Source organism: Streptopelia decaocto, assembly GCF_964273445.1.
Source record: "Streptopelia decaocto genome assembly, chromosome: 14".
Classification (NCBI taxonomy): domain Eukaryota; kingdom Metazoa; phylum Chordata; class Aves; order Columbiformes; family Columbidae; genus Streptopelia; species Streptopelia decaocto.
Window position 1 is genome coordinate 13,671,311 of NC_138669.1, and position 13,805 is coordinate 13,685,115.

The 13,805-nt window shown below is 52.8% G+C and overlaps 1 protein-coding gene across 1 annotated transcript in view; it reads left to right on the top strand.

Annotated features, from left to right (window-relative positions):
* The window catches only part of CEP250 (centrosomal protein 250), a 31,529-nt gene extending 25,771 nt beyond the window's left edge, over window positions 1-5,758 (top strand). The window contains 4 exon segments of the mRNA XM_082065272.1: window positions 2,908-3,063; window positions 3,465-3,572; window positions 3,738-3,788; window positions 4,569-5,758. Coding sequence (XP_081921398.1) covers window positions 2,908-3,063; window positions 3,465-3,572; window positions 3,738-3,788; window positions 4,569-4,856 — 603 coding nt within the window. The 3' untranslated portion in view covers window positions 4,857-5,758.
* Window positions 5,759-13,805: the final 8,047 nt, after the last annotated feature.

Genomic DNA, 13,805 nt, shown 5'->3' on the forward strand with positions numbered 1-13,805 from the left:
TGAGGACTGGAGGAAAGCCAGTGACACTCCAGCCTTCAAAAAGGGAAAGAAGGATGACCCAGGAAACTACAGGCCAGTCAGTCTCACCTCCAACTCTGGAAAGGTGACGGAACAACTTACTCTGGATGTCATTTCCAAGCATATGGAGGAAACTAAGGTTATCAGGAGTAGTCAGCATGGGTTCACCAAAGGGAAATCATGCTTGACCAACCTTATAGCCTTTTGTGATGGCATGACTGGCTGGGTAGATGAGGGAAGAGCAGTGGACATTGTCTACCTTGACTTCAGTAAGGCTTTTGGCACTGTCTCTCACAACATCTTCATAGACAAGCTCAGGAAGTATGGGCTGGACAAATGCATGGTGAGGTGGATCAGGAACTGGTTGCATGGCAGAGCTCAGAGGGTTGTGATCAATGGTGCAGAGTCTGGTTGGAGGCCTATAATTACTGGGGTTCCCCAGGGGTCAGTGTTTGGTCCAGTCCTGTTTCACCTGTTCATCAGTGACCTGGATGAAGAGACTGAGGGCACCCTCAGCAAGTTTGCTGATGACACCAAACTGGGAGGAGTGGCTGACACACCAGAGGCTGTGCTGGCATCCAGAGACCTGGCCAGGCTGGACTGGGCAGAGAAGAACCTGATGGAATTCAACAAGGGCAAGTGTAGGGTCCTGCACCTGGGGAGGAACAACCCCAGGAACCAATACAGGTTGGGGTGGACCTGCTGGAAAGCAGCTCTGCAGTGGTCTTGGGAGTTCTGGTCGACAACAGGGTGACCATGAGTCAACAATGTGCCCTTGTGGCCAAGAGGCCAATGGTACCTGGGGTGCATGAGGAGGAAGGTTGTTCCTCCCCCTCTACTCTGCCCTGGGGAGGCCACATCTGGAGTTACTGTGTCCAGCTCTGGGCTCCCCAGTTGAAGAAGGACAAGGAATTACTGGAGGGAGTCCAGTGAAGGGCTATGAAGATGGTATGGGGTCTGGAGCATCTTTCTGATGAAGAAAGACTGAGAGAGCTGGGGCTGTTCAGCTGGAGAGGAGAAGCTGAGAGGGATCTTGTTTATGTTGATAAATATCTGAAGGGTGGGTGTCAAGAGGATGGACCAGATGCTTTTCAGTGATGTCCAATGATAGGATTAGGGGGCAACGGGCACAGACTGAAGCACAGGAGGTTCTGTCTAAACATGAAGAGAAACTTCTTTTCTGTGAGGTGCCAGAGCCTGGAACAGGCTGACCAGAGCAGGTGTGGAGTCTCCCACCTGGATGTAATCCTGTGTGACCTGCTCTGGTGAATCTGCATGAGCAGGTGGGTTGGACTGGATGATCTCCAGAGGTCCCTTCAACCCCAACCAGTCTGTGATTCTGTGATAACTCCACGACCTGCTTGGCCAAAGCCCCGTGAGCGCAGCCAGCGGGCTGGCCTGTCTGTGCAGGGCCGCCCAGCGACCGTTCACCTGCTGGAACGTTTCCTGCCCAGCCCAGAACTGCTGACAGAACGACGGAGCTCGACGTTAAAATGAACTGCAGTCCCGCGGCTGGGGCGGGGTCGTTGGTTCTCTCCTGTCTGGCCAAGCTTGGCCAGCGTGTCCTGGGGACGATTTGGCACAGCAAGGAAAGGGCACAGTTGACCACACTAATGTACGGAACTCGGTACAGTTTTATACCGGTGGCTGAACAGCAGCGACACCGATGGTGCTTAGAGGATGCTTTCAGAGATGGAGATTTCTAGGAACAGCTTTTCTACTGTATTAAAATAACGGAATTGGTACTGTTGCGTGATCTGGTTAAAGGCTTCATTGCCATTCCAGATGTACTTGTGCCACAGCCCCAAAAGCAGGAAGGGAAATGAGTGTGGATTTGACCCAGGTGATCTGGCTCAGGTGCTGCCAATGGAGCTGCTGCAACAGCCTGGGCTGCAAACTTGCCTGGGACTCTGCCAACGCTTTTAGCATTATGTTAGTATACAGACATATGAAGATGCTACTGATAAAGTACTGTATTTATGCATTATACATTTACACATTCCTCAAGAAATATCACTACCAACCTCATCACGATGATGACAGGTATTGTGATCTGTTGATGGGAAGCAGTGGAGTGACAAGGGCAGGAAAGACGAAAACAATGGGAGACTTCAGTTGCATCCCTATATTAATACTAATACTAATGGATCAGGTACACAACAGCATAAGATCAGGTAATGAGATCAGTACAGTGCCAATAACAAGACCACATTTAGGGGTGTCAGAAGTTGCTTCAAGGAGCAGATCCTCAAGAAACCCACAAGAGGCAGGTGGCTCTTGAGTAGGTTCAGATCGGTGCCCAGGCCGTGGTTGATAATGTCATTCTTTTCAAAGAGCAGTTCTGTATTGATGATGTTACAGGAAAAGGAACACAGAACAAAACCTCAGTATTTAATCACTGCAGCAACACGTGGTTCACCCACATCTTGCATATTGTTTGGTTGTGCCAGGACAGGGAGTAGAGCTATAGATAGGAGAATATACAGGGAAGGTCAGAGAGGATGAACAAGATGTTAAATAGCTTCCCTAACAGGAACAGTATATGTGGAAGCCTTCATGATGGAAAAGAGATGGCTGAGAGGGAGCTGGAAATACCCTGGACCTTTGGAATAGCCAATTAATGTTTCCAGTCTCTCTCAAAACCAAAATGGGGGACACCGAACCAAACTAGCAGGAAGCATGTCCAGAACAAACAATTCCGTTTCTCCCAGGTGATCTGGAGGGGGCTCTTGTGAAGAGAGATTGGGGCTGTTTTGGGCTGTGGCCCAGGGGGAGAAGGGACTTGGCCCTGTCCAGTCCTGAGCCCGCTCACTCTCCCCGGCTTGTTCATTCTGGCCCTTGTAACCTGCGTGTGGCAGCAGCTCCACCATCTCCTCTCTGAACCCCCAGCAGGCTGCTGCAGAAGGGGAGCGGCTCTCCTGGCTCTCAGAGAAGAGACGCCTGTCGCAGCGGCTGGAGCGTCTGCAGGGAGCAGTTGCGAGGCTGGAACTGGAGAAGACGCAGCTGAAGCAATACAACGCTGAGCTCAGGAGGACCCTGGAGCTGGTAAAACAGGCTTTCCCTGCCTCTGCAAAGCCTCCCGGTGCTCTGGAACACCACACGTTTCCCAGACAGCACTTTGGAGTCCTCTGCTGGTGTCCTGCCCTCTCCCCCTCCCCCTGTGGACACTCACTGTCTGTTTTCTCTCCCTTCTGGCACCCGTTGCCTTCACAAATGCACATTCACTGGGGTACCCCCCTTCTTGCCCCAGTGTCCCCATCCACACACACTGGACTCTCTCTTGCCCTTTCTCCTCCATATTCTGCTTCGAGTGCCTTTTGCCCCAACGTTCTCAGGTGCAAGTGACAGTCTGTGAGCAGAAATCTCCTTGCCCTGATGTGCAGGGGTCCTTCTGCTCCTTGTTTGGTGGCCCGAGTCTGTGACCCTTTCTCCTCCCCAATGTGCAGGTGGAACGTGAACGGAGGAGGCTGAAGAGATGTTGCCGTGGTCGGTCGCTGCCAGATGCGTGCGGATTGTCTCTCTCTGACCAGCGGGAGGTGCCGGCTTCTAGACAGGTGAGAACAGAATCGCACTGGGTGGCAGGAGGGTCTGGCCATAGGGAGGAACGATGGCAAATCCCAGTGGCAGCAGCCCCCAGTATAGACTTCATAAAACTCAGATATGGGCCGCGGCTTTGACTAAACTGGAGACAAAAAGAAATCCTTGTGTTTTCTTCACAGGAGGAGTCCCACACGTGCTGCACTTGTCGCTTGGCCGAGCTCCAGCAGCAGGTGAGGAGCAGGAAACTCATCCAGAGCTGCCTTGGCCGCACTGATGGGCACAGCTCTGCACAGCGCTGCAGCCCGGGTCGGTTTGGCCGTCAGGAAGGAGTGCAGCAGGCAGGGTCAGACACGGCTGTTGGCCACGGCCAGACACTTCATTCACCTGGGTCTGGGCTCTGACACCCCTGAAGGTCAGGCAGGGTGGGAGAGGAACTGGAACTCACCAGAAAATAGAGAATATTTGTATTTTATATATATAAGGGGGATCCCCTTGAGTCTTCCTCATCGTGTTGACTCTTCCTGTTTTCCTGTGGCTCAATTAGCAGCGTATCTGCATCGTGACAGAGCTCCAGGGATCCGAGGCAGTGCCAGAGCTTAGAGCCTTCAAACACTCATTGGTCTCGTATTGCTCTTCTGTGCTGATTGTGATCCCAATATAGGACTGAGCCACAGACCTGAGCACTGTGTGGATGTTTGTTTTATCACTGTCCTGAGCTGTTTCCCCCAAACAGCAAAGCCCGGAGCGCTGCTCCCAGCGCTGCCATCTCCTCCGCTCCACAGCGGGAGAGGAGCATCCCAGAGCTGCTGTGGCTGAGGAGCTGAGCGCAGCTGGGGCTCCCCCTCTCCGTTCAGGGTGACTCTGGGAACCTGTTGCTGCCCATTGAGAGGGACAAAGTGTTTGTTGGGCTGGAGTTAGGGGACGTGTCTTCCCTGCCGGCCGGTACCGTGGAGCTACGGCTGGTCCTGACAGCGTGGGCTTGGCTGAGCTCGGCCTTTTGCCTCTTTCAGGTGTCCCTCCTGCAGAAGCAGCTGGCACAAGAACGAAAATACAAGCAAGACTATATTGAGAGCTGCACAAAGACCAGCCGGGAGCTCTCAGACCTTCACCAAGAGCTTTCGGCCTCCTTAGCAGCTGTGGCCAGGGATCCCAAAGCTGCTGTTCTGGAAGCAGAAACTTTGAAGCTCCATCGGTCTCTGAACCTTAACTTGGCACTACTTTCTCTGGACCGTCAGAGTCCTGAGAAACAGCCACTGCATTCAACAGCCAGACCCACCAGAAGCGATGACCCGAGGTGACAGCACCAGCGTACAGCAAAAGGCTGATTTCCAAATTACATTTCCTTCAGTGCCTGAGGATTATGGGAAACCAAAAGGAATGCAAAGTTTTACTGTTTTACTTAATGACTGCGCAGAACAACTTTCAGCTAGTTTGGGTACATATGTATAAATATGGAACCAACAGCAACAGAACATGAGACCAAAGGTTACGTACAAGTATAGACAAACACCCATGCAAACAGCAATAAGGGAAGCAAAATCATCTCACTGGGATTTAACATTCTTGAAGCCAGAAACAAAACAAAACAACAAAATAACGTTTTTCTCACAGTGGACAATTTTATTTTTCAAACACAGTTTTTCGGCGTTTCTGGTGTTTCTGGTTCCTTCAGATGTGAATGTTGTATAAAGATAGGAAGGAGAACTTGCCTTAAAACAAGTGAAACGTACAGCACTTACTTTGCAAATAAAGATGATGAGGAGACCTTCAGAGGTCTTTGGGGCATGAAGATTACCATGGTGTAAGGATATTTAACTTTCTGGAAAACCCTCAAGACATTTAGAATGCCAAGCACAAGTGAAATGTGGTTTGAATCTATTTCAGCAGGTGTTACCCTGCGATGAGAGAATGCACTTGCATCTCTTAAGAGCATGAGATTCATAGGCTACCGACGTAACTTTCCCAGCCAGCTTTGTCTTCTGATGAGATGTAGAAAGAAGTTTACAAATCTGGGAGAATTCGTCAAGGATGCTGAAGTCAAAGAAAACAGTATTGGTGGAAACCAAGAAGGAGGTTCCTGGTTAATTAAAGATTGATAAGAGGAAACGTGATAGTCATGAAGTATCTAAAGCAGTCATTCCAAAATACACTATTACTCAATTTCTTTTTTATAAAATGTGGATTTCTGTTTGCTTTGAAATTTTGTATGACATTTTGCGTATTTATCTACAACTTTCATTTTTCCACGCATGGTCGAGTGTTTCTTCAGGACCAAGACTCTTGGAGCCAGGGAGATGGAACATTTCCGTCCTCTTCTCCCTCCCATTGTTCAGGTAACCAGGGCAGTATCTTCTCTCTGTGCAAGGTGGATTTTTAGCTCCTGCTGAGTTTCTGCAGACCATCGGGCATCTTATCACCGCTGAGAACTGGAGCAGTTGTTGCTTTGCACAGGGCAAGCTCATTGATAGTTCTTGTTCCAAACTGAAAGCTATCGGCTGTTCTGACACTCCTCTCTCCTTTAAGCCATTTCCACATGGTAACACAACCTTGACAAATTTTTAAGGCTGTTTCCATTGAATTCTGTCACCAGAGGCAGGAAACGACGCTGTTTGTGGATGTTGCCCAGTTGGGGCAATGTTAAAAGGTTTGCTTATTAAATATCTCACTCAAATTGTTTCTTGTAGTCCTTTTCAACTACTGTTTTTAGCTCTTTGCTCATCACTTCATTCTCACGTGATGCTTACTAAGCTAAACCAGAAAGAAATAAATTGAGGGGAAAGTTGGGAGCCATTTAAAGTGTTTATACTTCTTTTTAAAGTGTTTGTACGTATTTGAGTGTATATATTCACCCCATGGCCTAAGTACAATTCTCATCTTGTTGAGACTTATCCATAGTTTTAGTGGTATATGTGTATATTTACTTTAAATTGAAAACAAATGTGGCTGAATGGATACTTCTTTGTTCCTTCTATGCAAAGATTAGTGTTAATATATGATTAGATTCCCTTGCTGCGCTGTGGAGGATTGTGCTCATTTAGCCATAGCAGTCTTTCAGACAGTTTTATTTTTTGTTGACATAAAAGGCTGTGTGTGAAAAATGTTTAGGAGGACAGAATCCTGAAGATGGGGCTTCTTATGTGTCTTAACCCAGCTGAACAGCATATAGCAGTGTCTTTTTGGGTGGTTGTTTGAGGTAGCGTGCGGGAATTGCAGTTCTTTGATGCTCCAAAAGCTCCTTTCTTCCTTTTTCATTATTTGAAGAGGCAGTAATTCTTACAGGAGAGAAAAACACATAAAGAACATCATCTGTCATAATTCATACCACTTCTAGGCAGAGTCCTCTGTGTTTACCTGTTTTTTCAAGGCGAAGCTTTGTCACGTGGTACTCAATGAGCAGCTCTGCTATTCAGAAGTTCCTCTCCCAACTCTTGAGTTTCTTGTGGCACTTCTGCAGGCACAAGGCACTTGGCTTCTCCTCATCTCCCTCCCTGCAGCTCGGGAGTGACCACCCGGCTGTGCTACTGGAGCAACTGCTGATTCTACCTGGCAGAGGTTTGTTCCTGTCGTTGCCTTTGTCATGCAGCTGAGGAAGTATTGCATGGAATATTCTTGCAAAATAGCACTTTACTTTTTTAACGAGTTGCTGTCTCAGAGAACTCTAGCATAGAAAGTGCTGGAGAATGACTGGAGGAATAGCGACGTATGTCTCATGGTGGAGTTGCTCTCTATGAGAGAGAGCAACTACAATGTACTAAATTCTGCCCAGGAGCGGATGAGGAGCGAGTTGAGAGTGTATGGGTCAGGATCAAGGGGCAGGCTGGCAGGGGTGACACTGTTGTGGGCGTCTGTTACAGGCCACCAGATCAGGCTGAGGAAGTTGATGAGGCCTCTACAGACAGCTGAGAGTGGCCTCACAATCTCAGGCCCTGGTTGTTGTGGGTGATTTTCACTTCCCTGGTGTTTGCTGGAAGGACCATTCAGCCAGCCAGGCACAGCCCAGGAGGTTCCTCCAGTGCATTGATGAGAACTTCCTCATGCAGATGGTGGAGGAGCCGACCAGGAGAGGAGCTGCTGGAGCTCACCCTCACTAACAAGGAGGGTCTGGTCAAAGCAGTAAAGGTTGAGGGCTGCCTGGGTTGTAGCGACCATGAGATGGTGGAGTTCAGCATCTTGTGTGGCAGGAACAGAATAGCAAGTAGAATTGCAACCCTGGACTTTAGCAGGGCAAACTTTGGCCTTTTCAAGCAATTGCTTCTTCCACGCTCAGGATCAGAGCATCCCCACACGTAGGAAGTCAAGGAAGGGAGCCAGAAGGCCTGCGTGGTTGAACAGGGATCTGTTGGGTATGCTCAAGCAGAAGAGGAGAGTTTACAGGTCATGGAAGCAGGGGCTGGCCACTTGGGAGGAATATAAGGCTGCTGTTAGAGGATGTAGGAAGGCCCAGGATAGCCAAGGCCTCCTTAGAATTACAGCTGGCGAGAGGGGTCAAGGACAGCAAAAAGAACTTTTTCAAATACATAGCAGATAAAACTAACAGCAGAGGCAATGTAGGCCCACTGATGAATGGGGTGGGTGCCCTGGTGGCAGAAGATACAGAGAAGGCAGAGTTACTGAATACCTTCTTTGTCTCTGTCTACTCTGCCGGAGGCTGTCCTGGGGAGCCCTGTACCCCTGAGACCCCGGATGAAGCCAGGTCAATGGAGGAGTTTGCTTTAGTTGATGAGGACTGGGTTAGGGAGCAATTAAATAGTCTGGACATGCATAAATCCATGGGTCCAGATGGGATGCTCCCACGGGTGCTGAGGGAGCTGGCTGAGGTTGTTGCTGGACCGCTCTCCATCATCTTTGCCAAGTCTTGGGAAATGAGAGGTGCCCGAGGACTGGAGGAAAGCAAATGTCACTCCAGTCTTCAAAAAGGGCAAGAAGGAGGACCCAGGTAATTATAGACCGGTCAGCCTCACCTCTGTCCCTGGGAAAGTAATGGAACAGCTTATCCTTGGTGCCATCTCAAGGCATATCAGGGATAGGAGGGTTATTAGGGGCAGTCAGCATGGCTTCACCAAGGGTAGGTCATGCTTGACCAACCTCATAGCCTTTTATGAGAATGTAACAAGGTGGATGGATGATGGCAGAGCGGTGGACGTGGTCTACCTTGACTTCAGTAAAGCATTTGACACAGTCTCCCACAGCATCCTCACAGCTAAGTTGAGGAGGTGTGGTCTAGACAATAGAGGTGGGTTGCAAACTGGCTTAAGGAGAGAAACCAGAGAGTGGTAGTCAATGGTGCAGAGTCTAGTTGGAGGCCAGTATCTAGTGGAGTGCCTCAGGGGCAGTACTGGGGCCAGTATTATTCAATATATTAATTAATGATTTAGACGAGGGAGTAGAGTGACTGTCAGCAAGTTTGCTGATGACACTAAGCTGGGAGGAGTGGCTGACACTGGAAGCTGTGCTGCCATCAGAGACCTGGACAGGCTGGAGAGTTGGGCGGGGAATAACGTGATGAAATTTAACAACGGCAACTGTAGAGTCCTGCATCTGGGCAGGAACAACCCCAGGGTCCAGTATAGGTTGGGAAATTACATATTAGAGAGCAGTGTAGGGGAAAGGGACCTGGGGGTCCTGGTGGACAACAGGATGACCATGAGCCAGCACTGGGCCCTTGTGGCCAAGAAGGCCAATGGTACCCGGGGTGTATTACAAGGGGGATGGTCAGTAGATCGAGAGAGGTCCTCCTTCCCCTCTACTCCGCCCTGGTGAGACCACATCTGGAATATTGTGTCCAGTTCTGGGCCCCTCAGTTCCAGCAGGACAGGGAACTGCTGGAGAAGGTCCAGCGTAGGGCAACAAAGATGCTGAAAGGAGTGGAGCATCTCCCATGTGAGGAAAGGCTGAGGGAGCTGGGGCTCTTTAGTTTGGAGAAGAGGAGACTGAGGGGTGACCTTATTAATGTTTATAAATATATACAGGGTGAGTGCCACGAGGATGGAGCCAGGCTCTTCTCGGTGGCAAACAATGGTAGGACAAGGGGTAATGGGATCAAGCTGGAACACAAGAGGTTCCACTTAAATTTGAGAAAAAACTTCTTCATGGTGAGGGTGCCAGAGCCCGGACCAGGCTGCCCAGGGGGGTTGTGGAGTCTCCTTCTCTGGAGACATTCAAAACCCACCTGGACATGTTCCTGTGCAACCTCACCCAGGCGTTTCTGCTCCATGGGGGGATTGCACTGGATGAGCTTTTGAGGTCCCTTCCAATCCAAACATACTGTGATACTGTGATGCTGGATCGATGGGCCGAGGGCAATTGTCTGAGGTTCAACAAGGCCAAGTGCTGGGTCCTGCACTTGGGTCACAACAACCCCATGAACGCTGCAGCTGGGGAAGAGCAGCTGGAAAAGGACCTGGGGGTGTTGGTGACAGCGGCTGAACATGATCCAGCGTGTGCCCAGGTGGCCAAAAAGGCCACCAGCATCCTGGCTTGTATCAGGAATAGTGTGGCCAGCACCAGAGAAGTGATTGTGCCACTGTCCTGGGCACTGGGGAGGCCAAACCTTGAATCATGGGGTCAGATTTGGGCCCCTCACAACAAGAGTCCTTGAGGTGCTGGAGTGAGTTCAGAGAAGGGAACAGAGCTGGTGAGGGGCTGGAGCACAAGGGTGATGAAAATGCTGGTTGTTTCTCACCTCCCTACATGAGATTCCCTGTAAAATAGGGTCTTAGCATGACAGAGACTGTAGGAGGGAAGGGGACGGACGACTGCAGGCAAATGCCAGACACAGTCTGGCCTGGCTTGAAGGAAGGCAGCCACAAGGCAGCACTTGGCAACAAACTCTTTATTGGCAGCACGGGGCTGTACTTGGCGGAGCTGCCCAGGGCTCTACGCGTCTCTTGCCGCAGCCCTGCCCAGGACATGGCCCGCAAGCCTCCCAGCTAACAGCTTCGGTGCTTACGCAGCTGCTGGGGCTCGGCTCCCCCCGGCCGGCCGCGCGCTGCTCTGCGTCGTGCTGCTCTCTGGGCAGGGGCCTTCGGAGCTGCCGGAGGGACGGGCTGTCTGCAGAGCTGTGGGCCCGCGGAGGGGCGGGTGTCCTCAGCGGGACGGCTCTCCTCTCCGTCTCCAGGTCCGGGTGACTTGGCTCCCTTGTTGGCTTCCCGGCTCTGCTCTTCAGGTGCGCCGGGGAATCCTTGTCCTTCCTCCACGCCTGGGCTTGAGGAAGGCGCCTGGGGTGGCTGCGGCCGTCTGTTGGAGACACCTCCCCTGAGAAGCTCCCGCAGTCCAGGACATGTGCAGCTACAGCCTCCTTCAGACTGAGAGGCTCCAATGGCTTCCAAGGTGCTGCAAACAATGTTGACAGCTTCTCTGGTCAGATGGTGAAGCAAATCCTTTGAAGTTGCTCTGTCGGAAGCTGCTGTTTCAGCTTGCCCCGATTTCTCTCCCTCGGATTTGCCCGCTTCGGTGGTTCCTCCAGCAACAGGCGCTGGCTCAGATGTGCCGGATGCAAAGTGCTTCCCCAAGCTCTCCGACACGGCCGCTCTGAGCTGCTTGGCCACCAGTCCAATTTGCTGCCGACGGCGTAGAAGCGAGTCCTCCGGAGGCTCTGCAGCTGTGAGCGCACCGGCTGCACCTTCGTGTCCCAGCTCAGGCTGGGAGGGGCTTTGGCCCTTGCCCAAAGCTGCATCGACTCTTAAGCGTCGCCCCCACTTCAGGGAGTTGTTTTCTCCTTTGGGTGGAGGTGGGCACGATGGTTTCTGAGGCAGCAGCAGCCGCTGTCCCAGACAAGATGGTTTCTGAGGCAGCAGCAGCCACTGTCCCAGACAAGAAGTGTTGATCTTCCCCCGCAGTTTGGGAGCATGCTCTAACTTGGGCAGGTGTTCCTGAAGCTTCTCCTGCAAGGTGACAGCAGGTTGTGTCTGGCTGTGGGCTGGACAAGCGCTCCCGGCCCTGCGTGCTGGGGCGTCCCGCGGGCCCAGGACAGGGCTCTGCTCCAGCCCCGCGACGAGGGCAGAAGGGAAGGGCTTCCCTCGGGACGCTGCGTGTCTGTGAACACCCCGCTTTGCTGACCTGCTCTCGGATGAACGCTTTCTCGGCCTCCAGCTTGAGCACGGTCTGGTACTGCCTGTACTGGTTGAACTCCTTCAGCGAGCAAACCACCTGTGGGGAGCCGGGGGCAGAAATCCCCCAAGCGCGGTGAAGCCGGCTGCGCAGACTGCCTTCCCGAAACAGCCGGGCCGGCGGGAGGGGAGCTGCTCCTCTGCACACCCTCCTCTGCGCTCGGGAACCCCCCGGGAGGGAACCCTTTTGATCAGCCCCATCGCATCCAAACCTACGTTGCCATCGCTGGTGATGAAACCCTGTCTCTTCAGCCTCTCCAGGTTGTCCTTGCGTTGGTGGTAGGCCTGCAGATGCGGGTCATGCAGGCTGTTGTACTCGTTGCTCATGCGGCGGCCCAGGGGATCCCCAAGGTCAAACGAGCCCGAGGGCCGGTGAAGCTGTGAGAGATGTTCCCGAGTGTGAACGGGGCAGGAAGGAGCCGCAGGGACGAACGCACCTCCCAGCTCCTCGCGCACACAGGCCGGCATTTCCAAACCTGCGAGGCCCAGACTAATTCCTGGCTTACTTCCCACCACAGGAAAGATCTCTCTACTTGAGAGACTGTCCAGCGCAGAAGAAAGCCTGAGCCCAGGCGCTCTGCCTGTGCCGATCTGCTGGTGCTGTGGGAGCACAGGGGGCTGTTTACTGCGGGGCCAGAGGGCTGCACCCAGTGCTGCACCTGCAAGGAGCTGAGCTGAAATGCTGCGGAATGCCGCTGCTCTGGGCACGTTCTCCTTGCTCCGGGCACCGGGGAGCCAGGAGCTTCCCTCGAGTCCCCAGCCCCGGCCGACTGAAGGGCCGCAGCTCCCGCTGTAGAGCAGGTGGCCACGAGGGCTTGTCTGGATCACGGGGACCCCATAAAAGAGGAGAGCCCTCCTACCCCTTTCTTCTGCCTTTACCTTTTCCCCCAGCTTTCCCCTGCTGAACACAGGCTTGGAGCCGGGTGTCACGGGGATCTTGACACCGAGGGTGAGGTCCAGCAGCTCAGGGTCCATTGGGCCAGTAGCTGCTTCTCCCAGGTGTTGTCTTCTGTGTCCGAGCTAGGAAGACAGAGACCCTCAGGCACAGCTCAATGAGCCTCCTGCCCAGCGGCTGCAAGAAAGGGCCCGTCCCAATGCCCCCGAGCAGCCCCGCCGTGTCCCAGGCTCCGCGGCTGAGCCCTCTCCATCGCCCGCTGCTCACCTCTGCCTGTTTGACAGTGCCCTGAGCACCGCGTCTGCCTTTGGGACAGCAGCGGTGAGACTGCGCTGCACAGCGCCTGCACTCAGCACCGCGTCTGCCTTTGGGACAGCAGCGGTGAGACTGCGCTGCACAGCTCCTGCACTCAGCACCGCGTCTGCCTTTGGGACAGCAGCGGTGAGACTGCGCTGCACAGCTCCTGCACTCAGCACCGCGTCTGCCTTTGGGACAGCAGCGGTGAGACTGCGCTGCACAGCTCCTGCACTCAGCACCGCGGCTGCCTTTGGGACTCCAGCAGTCAGACTCTGCTCCACGGCTCCTTCCAAGAGCTCTCCTAGAGCTGCGTCCTGCGCTGGCTCCTGTCGCTCCAGAGGCACCCGGCAGCAGATGCCACGGCCGCTCTCCCGGCGAGCGGCTTTATAGAGCACTCGCCATTGTGGCATCGCGGCGTTGCCGCATTGTCACATCACTGGTTGCCGTGACGCTGCCCTGCTGCTGCCCAGCGCCCCGTGTGAGGCCCGTCTGGAGGCCCCTTTGGACAGGCCTGTGGCCCCCGCCCTTCCTGGCCCGGCTTGGAGGGGTCATCTCCACAGGCCCCTTCTCACCTCACTCTCCTGTGATGCTGTGAAGCAAAGCAGCATCCTCCGCAACCGGGAAGAAAGACAAGGCACACCCCTTGATACCGAAAAGTTGGGAAAACGACTCCTCAACAGTGTTTCACAAGTGTTAAAATGCAGGCACTTTTATTGCAGCGTGCTTGACACTGAGATGATTGTTCCTCCAATCAAGCGTGGTCATGACTTACACTTCTTGATATTTATTACATATACCTATGGCATATTCATTTGCTTGTAACGTATAGTTCATGCATTAAAAATAAATCATTTTTAATAAGGGAGCACGGGGAGGCAGAACTTGCTCTTCCCCTCCCAAGGTGACTGAAGAGGGAAGCAGAAAGGCAGGCGGGCTGCTGCCTCCAT